Genomic DNA, 13615 nt, shown 5'->3' with positions numbered 1-13615 from the left:
CCGGCTGAGGAGAGGCATCCGGCTGAGGAGAGGCATCCGGCTGAGGAGAGGCTTCAGGCTGAGTAGAGGCTTCAGGCCGAGTAGAGGCTTCAGGCTGAACCACGGAAGGCAGGTTCACCGGTTTGGATACTGGCAGGATGGTATTGGTTGGAAAGAATTTTCGCTTTTTTCTGGTTTTAACTACTGGAGCACTGCAAGTAAACGCAGGTCTGCAAACGAATGGAGCAGCTGGAGACAGAGAAGAACTGGAGGATGGAACAGGAGAGGGAGCAGTTGCTACAGAGGGCTTTTTTACAGGGTTAAAGGCAGGATAGGTGCAGCGAGTGGGAACAGGGGACTGACATGCGGTAGATAGCAGGGTATACTGGGCTGTAACTGGAGGAGCTGGTGGGAATACAGGAGTAGAGTTAGAAGCAGGACTGGGTCTTTGTAAGCTGACTGAGGCTGGGTGCAACAAGTCTGTCCATGTCTGCAGTACGGGTTGAACAAAGCTCCGCTTACACAAAGCCTGTCTGGTCAATGACTGCACTGCGTTTATACAATCTCTTAGTGTCTGTGGTGAACATGTGGAATAACGCTCCAGAAAGTAATCCACATCATCCTCTAATAACCACACCAGGGACTCTACCTGGTCTGCACTAAATGGTGGCAAAAATTCATCCCTGCATTCGGGGGAACCAGATGAAACCAACTCAACACAAACCTGAATCAATGGCTGCACCATAGAGAAATCTGTGCCCTGATCTACTAGAACATGAGCGAGCCGTATACATTCTAGCAGTTGATCCCGGGGATACTCCTTCAGAGTCTGATAGGCATACTCCCTGTCATCAAACACTAGCAGAGATAAATACTCAACCTCATCCAGATCCATCCTTCCCATCAACAAGCCAAGATGGCTTCCCTGTGCAGCCACTTCTGGTCAGGATTGGCCTTGGTGTAATGTCAGGGCTCCCAGGTATGACCAGAGATGTGTGACTGACGCAGGGAAACGCAGACTTCAGATATGTGATAAACAATATAATTTATTAACACTAACAATACAAACATAAACGCAGGGCAATACTAAAACATAATACAGTGCAACCAAACCAACCAACCACCCACAGATAACAGTACATACAAGCAAGCGTCGTCAGGCAGGCCGGGTCAATATCAATAGGGCAGGTAGGTACAGGGGGAGCAAGCGGAGATTGGTCAGGGTCACAAGCCAGGGATCAGAACAGGTAGCAAGCAGCGTGGTACAGAGGGTCAGACAGAGGGATGGTCAGGAGCGAGCCGGGATCAGAGCAGGAGAAGTCAGCAGCGGTTCAGAAACAGGATGCAGGACAGAAACAGGATGCAGGGCCCAGGACAAACACACACCAAGGCAGAGTCTGTGGGTCTGGCCATCCCTTAAATACCCCAGCATAATCAGTTCCAGGTGTTAGCTGGCTGCAAAGTTGAGTCTCTGATTGCTGGGAACACCCGCTGGCCAGCCCTGGTACTGCAGATCAAAAGGCAGGTGAGTCCCACCATAGCTGGCCAGTCCATTCCTGACACTTCCCTGAGCATGTCCAGGAACCCAAGGGGGGTTTATAGGAAAGGAGCTAAAGGGGCATGTGCCTGTATCTGAAAATGGTGAGTGTCACAGATGAGTTGAAACCCTGAAGCTCCACATACCCAGGATCTATGGAGGAGTGATGGTCAGAAAGCCATTGCTGAAAAAACTATAATACATCAATTTTTGGGGTTTGTCAAAAGGATCTAGAGATCCACCAGTGATCTATAGACACAGTATACAGTGCATGGTGGTGGGGGTGTCGTGCTGTCATCAGGCTTCTCATCAGCAGAGACGGAGAGATAGGTCAGAGATGGAGCTAAATACAGGCAAAGGTGAGCTGCACGCCACAACCTGAATGTATTAGATTGGCCCGGCCAATGTGTATGGCTACATCTTTCCTTTGCAACATTCGGCCAGACATTTCAATATATTATCATTAGGATATAATGAGTGTTTATTACCTGCATCAGCCAAGGATTCAGATGCTCCATAATCCTACAAAACACCAAAATGATCAATTATTACATCAGTGGGATTTGTGTGCAATAATCTGTTTATCAATCCACCCAATAGCAGATGCAGCAGCCCCCCACCCCCTCCCAGATAGACTTCTATGTTATATTTAGTTCTTGGCTTCACTTTAGTGCAGCAATGTTTTATTGTTTTGATCTTTTCAGAGTTTCCTGAGCTGAAAGTTTCACAAGTCCCACAAGCCTCTAAAAGAAGTTTCCAGATCATGGGGTTGGGAAATTCAAATGATCAGTTTAATATTTATCATGCTCCAGCCAATCCAAGGAAGAAGGCATCCAGAAGGTGGCTGGGGAGGTGATACACATGCAGGAGCACTGAATGGAGTGTTTTTTTTTCCCCTCATGGAAAGGAGATTAAAATAGAGCCTAGGGTTGGGAGATTCAAATGATCAGTTTAATATTTATCATGCCCCAGCCAATCCCTATCAAGAGGCATGCAGAAGGTGGCTGGGGAGGTGATACATGTGAAGGAGCCTTGAATGGAGTGTTTTTTTTCCCTCAAGGAATGGAGATTCAAGCCTGGGGTTGGGATATTCAAATGATCAGTTTAATGTTTATCATGTCCCAGCCAATCCCTGGAAGGAGGCATCCAGAAGGTGCTTGGGGAGGTGATACACGTGCAGGAGCCCTGAATGGAGAGAATCTACCTGTGGATTCTGGTGGGGAAGACAGCTCCTAGGACACTGTGAGTAAAGGCCTTACTGGGGACTTATAGTTGTGCAAGTGCCAGGAGTGGATTTATGGACTGCTTCGGTAGGGGCTTAGATGTCCTGGCCCTTTACCTGCTACCTCCAGAAAGCTGCTACTGGAAGTTTAGAGAGAAGTGTGTCCTCCTATTGCTGTTGCTGATCATTTGGGAGCATCATGTGACTAAACCCCTCTCCTGTTAAAGTTCTTCAGCAATAATTACAAAAAAGACATCCCCCTAGTATAGCCTTTCTCAACCCGCGTTCCCAGACACCCTGGTGTGTCTTCAGGCTTCTTCAGGGGTGCCTTTTACTAAATGCTCAAAAATTGTATATAAGCCAGCAGGTGGCTCAATCCTGCCTTTTAGTACACAAAGCCATGGGTCCTCATTGTGCACTTTTATGACCTTCTATCTGCCTACATCCTAACAACCAATGACATCATCAGTTCCCCCTGCCCCACATCACCCTGCCCCCCATCTCCTGTACTGTATACCCTGCCCCCCCATCTCCCATCCTGTATATCCTGCCCTTATCTCCTGTCCCGTATATCCTGCCCCCATATCTCCTGTCCCGTATATACTGCCCATCTCATGTCCTGCATATCCTGCCCCCTATGTCTCCTGTCCTGTATACCAAGCCCCCCATCTCCCTTCCTGTATATCCTGCCACCCCATCTCCTGTCCTGTGTATCCTGCCCCCCATATCTCCTGTCCTGTATATCCTGCCTCCCCATCTCCTGTCCTATATATCCTGCCCCCCATCTCCTGTCCTGTATATCCTGCCCCCATATCCCCTGTTCTGTATATAGCACCCTCCTAGTTACACTAGGTGGATCTAGATCCCTGATGGTTAGATAGTAGCTCTTAGCAGCTCAGGTGTGATAGCCAGAGGGGTCAAAATTTGGTTAGGACTGAGAGACTCTGCAGACCAGCCCCTCTGGAGTCTCCCCCTGCTCTGAGGTTTTCGGTGGAGGGCTTTGGAGGCAGTGGGAGTATTTGAGGAGTTATTTGTCACACCTTTGAGGGATCTCAGCCAATCCCCAGCAGGTTGCTTGGCAGGGGGCCAGACTCCCTAAAGGGTGTTGGAACCTGCTCAGTAGCTGGAGAGGAGTGTTGGAGTGGTAGTCAGGAAGATGTGAGGCTGGAGGAAGAAGGCTACCAGGAGGCCTGCTGGGATGGGGCCTTCCTGCAAGCCTGGAGTCAGAGAGGAGGAAAGCTCAGGACTCTCTGGTCTCCTGGGAAAGGATCACATGTGCACTTTGGTGGGAAACCCTATTTAAAGGGATCAGAAGCCTAATCCCCTGCTCACAAAAGGAAAGACAACCTACAGACTGTTGGGTGGAAGAGGAGTTCAACTGGGGTCTGGGGTACTACAACTGGAGATGCTGGCTAGCACTGTGTGTGTCTTAAAGGAAAAGCTGTGAATAGTTCAGGAAGTTTGTCCTCAGGATTTTGGTTCCTTTGGGAGTCCTATATACTCATATGCTCGTCCCGTTCTGCCCTTGGTAAGTGGTCTTCCCCTTCTCCCCTTGGTAAGTGGTCGTCCCGTTCTACCCTTCGTAAGTGGTCGTCCCATTCTACCCTTCGTAAGTGGTCTTCCCGTTCTCCCCTTGGTAAGTGGTCGTCCCGTTCTCCCCTTGGTAAGTGGTCGTCCCGTTCTCCCCTTGGTAAGTGGTCATCCCGTTCTACCCTTCGTAAGTGGTCGTCCCGTTCTCCCCTTGGTAAGTGGTCTTCATGTTTTCCCCTTGGTAAGTGGTCGTCCCGTTCTCCCCTTGGTAAGTGGTCATCCCGTTCTCCCCTTGGTAAGTGGTCTTCCCGTTCTCCACTTGGTAAGTGGTCGTCCCGTTCTCCCCTTGGTAAGTGGTCTTCCCCTTCTCCCCTTGGTAAGTGGTCTTCCCCTTCTCCCCTTGGTAAGTGGTCATCCCGTTCTCCCCTTGGTAAGTGGTCGTCCCGTTCTCCCCTTGGTAAGTGGTCGTCCAGTTCTCCCCTTGGTAAGTGGTCGTCCCGTTCTCCCCTTGGTAAGTGGTCTTCCCGTTCTCCCCTTGGTAAGTGGTCTTCCCGTTCTCCCCCTGGTAAGTGGTCATCCCGTTCTCCCCTTGGTAAGTGGCCTTCCCGTTCTCCCCTTGGTAAGTGGTCGTCCCGTTCTCCCCTTGGTAAGTGGTCGTCCCGTTCTCCCCTTGGTAAGTGCTTCATATTTTTTTTTCTATTATTGTATTATACATTAGAGGATTCAGGTATTTCCTTTATATGCTGGCGGCTGATTTTACATTTCAACATTTACTTTATGCTACCCTAGCGCTCGTATATTTACCGTTTTATTCCCCTTGGTAAGTGGTCATCCCGTTCTCCCCTTGGTAAGTGGTCGTCCCGTTCTCCCCTTGGTAAGTGGTCGTCCCGTTCTCCCCTTGGTAAGTGGTCGTCCCGTTCTCCACTTGGTAAGTGGTCGTCCCGTTCTCCCCTTGGTAAGTGGTCGTCCCGTTCTCCCCTTGGTAAGTGGTCGTCCCGTTCTCCCCTTGGTAAGTGGTCTTCCCGTTCTCCCCTTGGTAAGTGGTCGTCCCGTTCTCCACTTGGTAAGTGGTCTTCCCGTTCTCCACTTGGTAAGTGGTCGTCCCGTTCTCCCCTTGGCAAGTGGTCATCCCGTTCTCCCCTTGGTAAGTGGTCACCCCGTTCTCCCCTTGGTAAGTGGTCTTCCCGTTCTCCCCTTGGTAAGCGGTCTTCCCGTTCTCCCCTTGGTAAGCGGTCTTCCCGTTCTCCACTTGGTAAGTGGTCTTCCCGTTCTCCCCTTGGTAAGCGGTCTGCCCGTTCTCCCCTTGGTAAGCGGTCTCCTCGTTCTCCCCTTGGTAAGTGGTCGTCCCGTTCTCCCCTTGGTAAGTGGTCTTCCCGTTCTCCACTTGGTAAGTGGTCGTCCCGTTCTCCCCTTGGCAAGTGGTCATCCCGTTCTCCCCTTGGTAAGTGGTCACCCCGTTCTCCCCTTGGTAAGTGGTCTTCCCGTTCTCCCCTTGGTAAGCGGTCTTCCCGTTCTCCCCTTGGTAAGCGGTCTTCCCGTTCTCCACTTGGTAAGTGGTCTTCCCGTTCTCCCCTTGGTAAGCGGTCTGCCCGTTCTCCCCTTGGTAAGCGGTCTCCTCGTTCTCCCCTTGGTAAGTGGTCTCCCCGTTCTCCCCCTTGTAAAGCTGTATATGTTTAGCAGCTGTTATGTAGACAGGCATTCTACACTGTTTGTTTAGGGGAATGGGGACTTGTAGTCTTTCACATCTCTAGATTTCATCCTGTGCTGATTGCTGTTGTGCTGTAGAGTTTTGTTCTGGGTGGGGAAAACCAGGTGCCAGACTGTCTGGTGGGGCTGAAGGGGGCGGGGATTACGGCCAGCATGTGCTGTATATACTGAGCTGTGTTCAATAAAGATTCATTCATTCACCCTACACGAAGTTCCGACTCGTGGTTTGGGATATCGGGGAAGGATTGTCTTTGAGCTCTAATACCCGCCTTGGCAGAGCGCTGGAAGACTTGCTGGAAAAGGGGACCATTGGCTGAGACGCATCGCTCCGCACAAGGAAGCCCAGGCAGAACGGTTATGCTACATAAGATGACAGGAGAGCCCGGAGAGGCGTGAGTGTCTGACAGTTCTGCGATGTCCGAGGTGGATGAGTTGTCCGTGTGTACGCGGATGCAGGCTGGACTGTGGATGCTGAACGGCAGAGATGGGGGGCTGGCAGGTCACTGAGAGTCACACAGTAGGCACTTGGGAGGCTGCAGATGGCTGACTACAGATGACAGCCGCAGGCTCAGGGTGTACAGCAGGGAAAAAGAATTGTCAAGGTCCAGGCCAGAGTCAGCAATGGTGAGGCAGGTAGGTAGAGGGAACTGGCGGAGATGTGGTCCAGAGGTTGGTACGGGTAGAGGTCAGATGTGGTCAAGGTGGATCAGGTTGGCAACAGAAGATCAGATACAGAACGGATAGCAGATGTGCAGGAATTGTGTTGAGACAAAACTGTAATGCAAAGTCCTCGTGCCTCAGTGCTGTTTAACCCCTCGCCAACCGGGCACTTCCACCCCCTCCTGTCCAGGCCAATTTTCAACTTTCAGCGCTCTTGCACTTTGACTATTGCGCGGTCATGCAACACTGCACCCATATGAAACTTTTACCATTTTTTTGAGACAGATAGAGCTTTTTTTGGTGGTATTTCATCGCCACCGGGGGGTTTTTTTTTTTAATTTTTTTCAAAACAAATGAAAAAGAACAAAATTTTTGAAAAAAAATAATTTGTTTTCTTAGTTTCTGTTAACAGGTAATGTTTCTCCTTCACTGATTTGCACTAATAGGCTGCACTGATGGGCACTGACGAGGAGGCACTGATGAGGCTGTACTGATAGGCGGCACTGATAGGCAGCACTGATGGAAACCAGTAGGTGGCACTGATGGTCACTGATAGGCAGCACTGATGGGCACTGACTAGCAGCACTGATAGAAACCAATAGGTGGCACTGATGGTCACTGATAGGCAGCACTGATGGGCACTAACTGGCGGCACTAATGGACACTGACTGGTGGCACTGATAGACACTGACTGGTGGCACTGATGATCACTGATAGGCGGCATTGATGGAAACCAATAGGTGGCACTGATGGTCACTGATAGCACTGATGGGCACTGACTGGTGGCACTGATGGACAATGACTGGTGGCACTGATGGACAATGACTGGCGGCACTGATGGACAATGACTGGAGGCACTGATGGACAATGACTGGCGGCACTGATGGACAATGACTGGAGGCACTGATGTACAATGACTGGTGGCACTGATGGGCACTGACTGGTAGCACTGATGGACAATGACTGGTGGCACTGATGGACAATGACTGGCGGCACTGATGGACAATGATTGGCGGCACTGATGGACAATGACTGGAGGCACTGTTGGACAATGACTGGTGGCACTGATGGACAATGACTGGCGGCACTGATGGACAATGACTGGCGGCACTGATGGACACTTGACTGGCAGCACTGATGGACACTGTTGGGACAGCACTGATGGACACTGTCGGGGCTTGGGGGCTGAACTGCCTTTGATTTTTTTAAATATACTTGCCGATTACCGACTCTCCTCTTTCCTCATGCAGTGACAGTGCGAGGAAAGTGCAGCCGATGACCGGTAACTGTATATACATTGTGATCAGCTGTGTCATTGCACACAGCTGATCACATCGAAAAAGGGCTCTTTGATTGGCCCTTTACCATGTCATGTGATTAGGTGTGTCCGACGGACACATCGATCACAGAGCTTGCCCAATGCGCTCCCCAGGGGGCGCGTGGGAGCCGCAGTTCTGGAGGATGTCATATAGACATGTCCATAGATAGAGGATGAGTAGCAGCCTGGGGATGAGTCAGCCTGCGAGTGAGGCAGGAGTTCACCTCAGGACAGGTGTGCTGTGGTATGGCTGGGTATGGTGACCAAGGCAACCCTTAAGTATGACAGAGCCTGGGGAGCAGAGAAGCAGGGCCGTGGATAAGGGGGTACCACCAGTCTTCCTCTACGTAGCCCAGGCCATCAGGGGGTCCAAGGCAGCTACGTAGGTGAATCGGATGTGGGTAGGGAGGGTGATCGGCACAGTGGGGAGGGTTCAATTCCTGAAACCGATCCCCTGTATGACTTTCCCTACAGCAGCTGCAAGCTGGCTTCTTCTCCTCTCCCTTCTGTTAGCTTTCAGCTGCTGCAAAGGGAGCCATACAGGGGATGAGTTCCAGTAATTGGCCCCTGCCGCACCCATCACCTTCCCTGTGCACCATATGTTTCCCCCCTCCTGCCCAGGACCCCTCTGGGCCCCACCCCCGCAGTGCTTCCAGCTTCCCTCCTCTCCTTCCCTCTGGCAGCTGCAAGCACACAATAGGATTCCTCAGGATGGAGAGTCCAAGGGTCCTGTAAATATGTCACATTTATCAGCCCCTTCCTTTCCTGAATTAATACAATGTGTGATCGTGATTGGTGCCGATCACCCACTGTGTTCATTCATAACTAAAACCTAATAAGCTGTGGCTTTTTTTTTGGAGGGGGGGACTGTCATGTTGGTTGTAGTTGGCCCTGTGGTTTCTAACAGCAGCCCTGCAGAGAAGTGAGTGTTGGGTGGAAGATGGAGTGAAGGCTGGAGTGTGGAGCCTGGGAGGGGGACCCAGGGAAAGGGCCTACCTACAGGCAGGTGCTGGAAAGGAGGATCTCTACTGCACCACTGTCTTTTAGGAGGGCCATCCTGAGCAGCAAGGAAGGAGCCAGCTCAGCAAAAGGCCTGAAGGCAGCCACCAACCTATCAAGCTGACAGGGTGGACAATGTGGGTACTCCTAGACCCCCTGGGCTGGATAAGGGGAGAGGGCAGTCAGGTGGAAATCCCAACTAGATTCTCCTCTGGGACTGCTGTGCTCAATTGGCAGCTTCTGGGCCCCCTTACCCTGGGAATACCCTCAGGACAGCTGGGTGAAGAGGAGGATTCATCTGAGGATGGCGGAGGTACACCTCCGGGAGAGCTGGAGGGATCTTAAATGAGAGAAAAGTTTGGTCTGCAATTCTGAACATAGTTGCTAAGGAGTTGGTCCTCCAGTTCACAGTTCCCTTGGGCATCCCATACACCCCTCAACCCAATCCAAGTTACCAAAACAAGCTCAAGCACTGTTTGCTGACTCCAGTGTGCAAAGTGTGGAAGAAAATGCGTGTTGCCTGGCTGTGCAGGACTATAGGGGGACCCAAAACTTCAGTGGCTCCTAAAGGGGTAACGCTACAGAAACAATAGAAATGGACCTTACACTGGAAGCGGCCGTTGAGGAGGAAGTACCGCCCATTCTCTGAGCGTTTTCTGCGTCCGGGAATGAGACGCGCAGCGATAGTGTGCTCCCGCCTTGTAATAGAAGATGATGAGGATTTTTCTGCACAACACTTTGCTGATCTGTGAAAAAAAATAAATATAAATATTCAAATATTTCTACAGGAAACGTAACGGAAAAGTACAACAGAATTTATTCATTATTTTTTTTTAGTTTTTTTTTTTTATATAAGTTGATATATTAGATGTTTTATTATCCAAATATATATACAGTATCTCCCAGAAGTGAGCCCCCCTCACATTTGTGTCAATATTTGATTCTCTCTTTTCATGTGACAACACTGAAGAAATGACACTTTGCTACAATGTGACGTAGTCAGTGTACAGTTTGTATAACATGGAAATTTGCTGTCCCTTCAAAATAATTCAACACACCGCCATTAATGTCTAAACTGCTGGCAACAAAAGTGAGTCCACCCCTAAGTGGTCCAAATTGGGCCCAAAGTGTCAATATTTTGTGTGGCCGCCATTACTTTCCAGCACTGCCTTCACCCTCTTGGGCATGGAGGTCACCAGAGCTTCACAGGTTGCCACTGGAGTCCTCTTCCACTCCTCCATGACGTCATCACGGAGCTGGTGGATGTTAGAGACCTTGCGCTCCTCCACCTTCCGTTTGAGGATGCCCCACAGATGCTCAATAGGGTTTCTGGAGACATGCTTGGCCAGTCCATCACCTTCACCCTCAGCTTCTTTAGCGAGGCAGTGGTGGTCTTGGAGGTGTGTTTGGGGTGGTTATCATGTTGGAATACTGCCCTGCGGCCCAGTCTACAAAGGGAGGAGATCATGCTCTGCTTCAGTATGTCACAGTACATGTTGGCATTCATGGTTCCCTCAATGAACTGTAGCCCCCCCAGTGCTGGCAACACTCATGCAGCCCCAGACCATGACACTCCCACCACCATGCTTGACTGTAGGCAAGACACACTTGTCTTTGTACTCCTCACCTGGTTGCCGCCACACACGCTTGACACCATGTGAACCCAATCAGTTGATGTTGGTGTCATCAGACCACAGGAGACGGTTCCAGTAAACCATGTCCTTAGTCTGCTTGTCTTCAGCAAACTGTTTGCAGCTTTCTTGTGCATCATCTTTAGAAGAGGCTTCCTTCTGGGATGGCAGCCATGCAGACCAATTTGATGCAGTGTGCGGCGTATGGTCTGAGCACTGACAGGCTGACAGCCCACCCCTTCACCCTCTGCAGCAATGCTGGCACCACTGACAGGCTGACCCCCACCCCTTCACCCTCTGCAGCAATGCTGGCAGCACTCATACGTCTATTTCCCAAACACAACCTCTAGATATGACGCTGAGCAAGTGCACTCAACTTCTTTGGTGGACCATGGTGAGGCCTGTTCTGAGTGGAACCTGTCCTGTATAGTCTTGGCCACCGTGCTGCAGCTCAGTTTCAGGGTCTTAGCAATCTTCTTATAGCCTCGGCTATCTTTATGTAGAGCAACAATTCTTTTTTTCAGATCCTCAGAGAGTTGTTTGCCATGAGGTGCCATGTTGAACTTCCAGCGACCAGTATGAGAGAGTGAGAGCGATAACACCAAATGTAACCCACCCGCTCCCCATTCACACCTGAGACCTTGTGACCAGGGGCGGACTGACCGTTTGGAAACTCGGGCACTGCCTAAAGGCCTGGGGTCAGTAGGGGGCCCCATGAGATGCCCCTGGTACCTTTTTCATAGGCTTTTTTGAGTTTGGGCAAGGACACAGGGGCCCCATGATCCCCTATTGCCTGGGGGCCCGATGAGTTGTCAGTCCGCCCCTGCTTGTGACACCGACGAGTCACATGACACTGGGGAGGGAAAATGGCTGATTGAGTCCAATTTGGACCTTGTCACTTAGGGGTGGACTCACTTCTGGGAGTGTATAAGGATCCCCCTGCAGTCCTCGGTACTTACCTGCCTCCTCCTTGTAGTGTATGAGGATCCCCCTCCAGTCCTCAGTACTTACCTGCCCACTCCTTGTAGTGTATGAGGATCTCCTCCAGTCCTCAGTACTTACCTGCCTCCTCCTTGTAGTGTATGAGGATCCCCCTGCAGTCCTCGGTACTTACCTGCCTCCTCCTTGTAGTGTATGAGGATCCCCCTCCAGTCCTCAGTACTTACCTGCCTCCTCCTTGTAGTGTATGAGGATCCCCTTCAGTCCTCGGTACTTACCTGCCCCCTCCTTTTAGTATATATAAGTAACTCTTACCCCAGTACCTACCTTTCTGCTCCTTGAAGTATATGGTGACGTATCCCCGGCTGCAGTCGGTATCGGGAATCTAACATTCTCCTCCGTTAGACTTGTTGGGATTTTGGAAATACAGCAGAAGGGTTTTCTTTCGTTTTTTCAGCTCCTCGATCCCCTGATCCCACTGAAGTAGTACGGGATACAGGTTGGGTTTGTCCTCCATTCTGTGTTCCTCTGAGAGGGTGACGGTCTATGGCAGTGACATGGAGATGTCTGTGTTGGGTGTGGAGCGAAAAATGGCTCTTTGCTGACTTTAACTTTCTGTTTCTCAGTTTTCAGTTTCTCTTCCTCTTCTGGGAAATCCCCTCCAAGAATGTCTCCATCGGTCTGACAACAACAAACATGGAGTAGGGCTGAGCACAGGAGCTGACACTCTAATTCTCCCAATGAGTTTAATATTGGATTGCTCAGGACACTGTGTCAGGTTTGGGGAATTGGAAGTGCAGCGCCCTCTAGTTAGGAAGGATTTTTTTGTGTTGGTTAGAGGCTTGCTAGAAGCCTGTGATGAGTCAGTAAATTCTCTTCAGATTAGGCTGGGAGGCTCTACAGGTCAGGGCCTCTGGAGCCTCCCACCCTTCTAGAAACTTCTGGCACTTTCTAGAAGAGGGACGGAGGAGGGGAGGAGGCCTGGATTTGCATGTTTGAGGGAAACTGGCCAATCGCCAGGCAGGAGGCCTGAAGGGGGGCTAGGTCAGCCCTTAAATGTGGGAGAACCCGATCTGCAGGAGAGTCAGGCGGGAGATAAATCGAGGAAGGTGCTACTGGTGTGGAACCTGGAAGGGGACCCCAAATGAGGGTGGGGCTACCTACAGGCTGAAGCTGGACAGAAGGACTTCCATTGTCCCACAGTCTGCTTAGAAGAAGGAGCCAGCCCAGCATAAGGCTGCAACCCATCAAGCTACAGGACTGGACAGTGTGAGCACTTCTACACCCCCTGGGCCAAAGAAGGGAGAAGGCGGTAAGGTGCCATATACCCAACTAGTTCTCCCTGGGAATACTTCATTGCAGATATTGGAATCCCTTGCTCAGGGACATTTCCAAGACAGCCGGGTGGATGAGGAGATTTTCATCCAGGGGTCTGAGGAGGTTCACCAAAGGGGACCCAGTGTTCCTTATAGAGACAGTGTGCTAATGTTGTCCTTTTGCTGAGAATTTGTCCTCCACGTTGTCCAGTTCCATTGGGCATCCCATATACCCCTAGACCCCATCCAAGTTGTTATCTCCTAATGAAACAATAAAAATCAAGCTGATGGACTGTTTACTGACTTTGGATGAAAGTGTGGAAAATGCGTGTTGCCTGGCTGTGCAGAGCTTAGGGGGACTCAAAAACTCAGCGGCCCTCGAGAGGGTAGCGCTACAGGAGGAATCACATGACTCAGATGAGGAAAGTGTTCCTCTGGTCAGGAAGGACAATGAGAATTACCGACATTCTGTAACATACGTAATAGTGTGTAATGACTGGAGATTTCACCTGACATTGGCCATGCATGAGTCGGATTCCGAACAAATTGTCTTTATAAAATTGGAAATGTATTGCATTTTGTAATCTGATGGCGCCACCATTGATTTTGAAATTCGACCAACCAAGCCTTTCATTTCACCTCGTGTTGCTACAAGAAAGAATTTTCGTGGCCAAGAATTTTCTTTTTTTTCCAGGTCATGGTTTGCGCTCATTTTTTTTTCAAATACATTTCTCGCACAATTTTTCCATTATGGATTAGGAATTTTTTTGTTTTTCA

General features: G+C 50.3%; 1 protein-coding gene across 1 annotated transcript in view; it reads right to left on the bottom strand.

Moving 5' to 3' along the window:
- The window catches only part of LOC149443802 (protein mono-ADP-ribosyltransferase PARP15-like), a 43924-nt gene extending 34548 nt beyond the window's left edge, over positions 1 to 9376 (bottom strand). Inside the window, exons 1-2 of the mRNA XM_089655260.1 lie at positions 9218 to 9376; positions 2005 to 2038 (exon numbers count right to left, since the gene is read on the bottom strand). Of these exons, the coding sequence (XP_089511386.1) occupies positions 2005 to 2038; positions 9218 to 9376 (193 nt within the window). The remainder of the gene's footprint in view (positions 1 to 2004; positions 2039 to 9217) is intronic.
- Between the last annotated feature and the right edge of the window lie 4239 nt (positions 9377 to 13615).

This window comes from Staurois parvus, unplaced genomic scaffold (assembly GCF_062004578.1).
Source record: "Staurois parvus isolate SC_StPar_1 unplaced genomic scaffold, SC_StPar_1.0 ptg000831l, whole genome shotgun sequence".
In the NCBI taxonomy this organism is placed as follows: domain Eukaryota; kingdom Metazoa; phylum Chordata; class Amphibia; order Anura; family Ranidae; genus Staurois; species Staurois parvus.
This window is presented reverse-complemented; position numbering and strand designations above follow the sequence as displayed.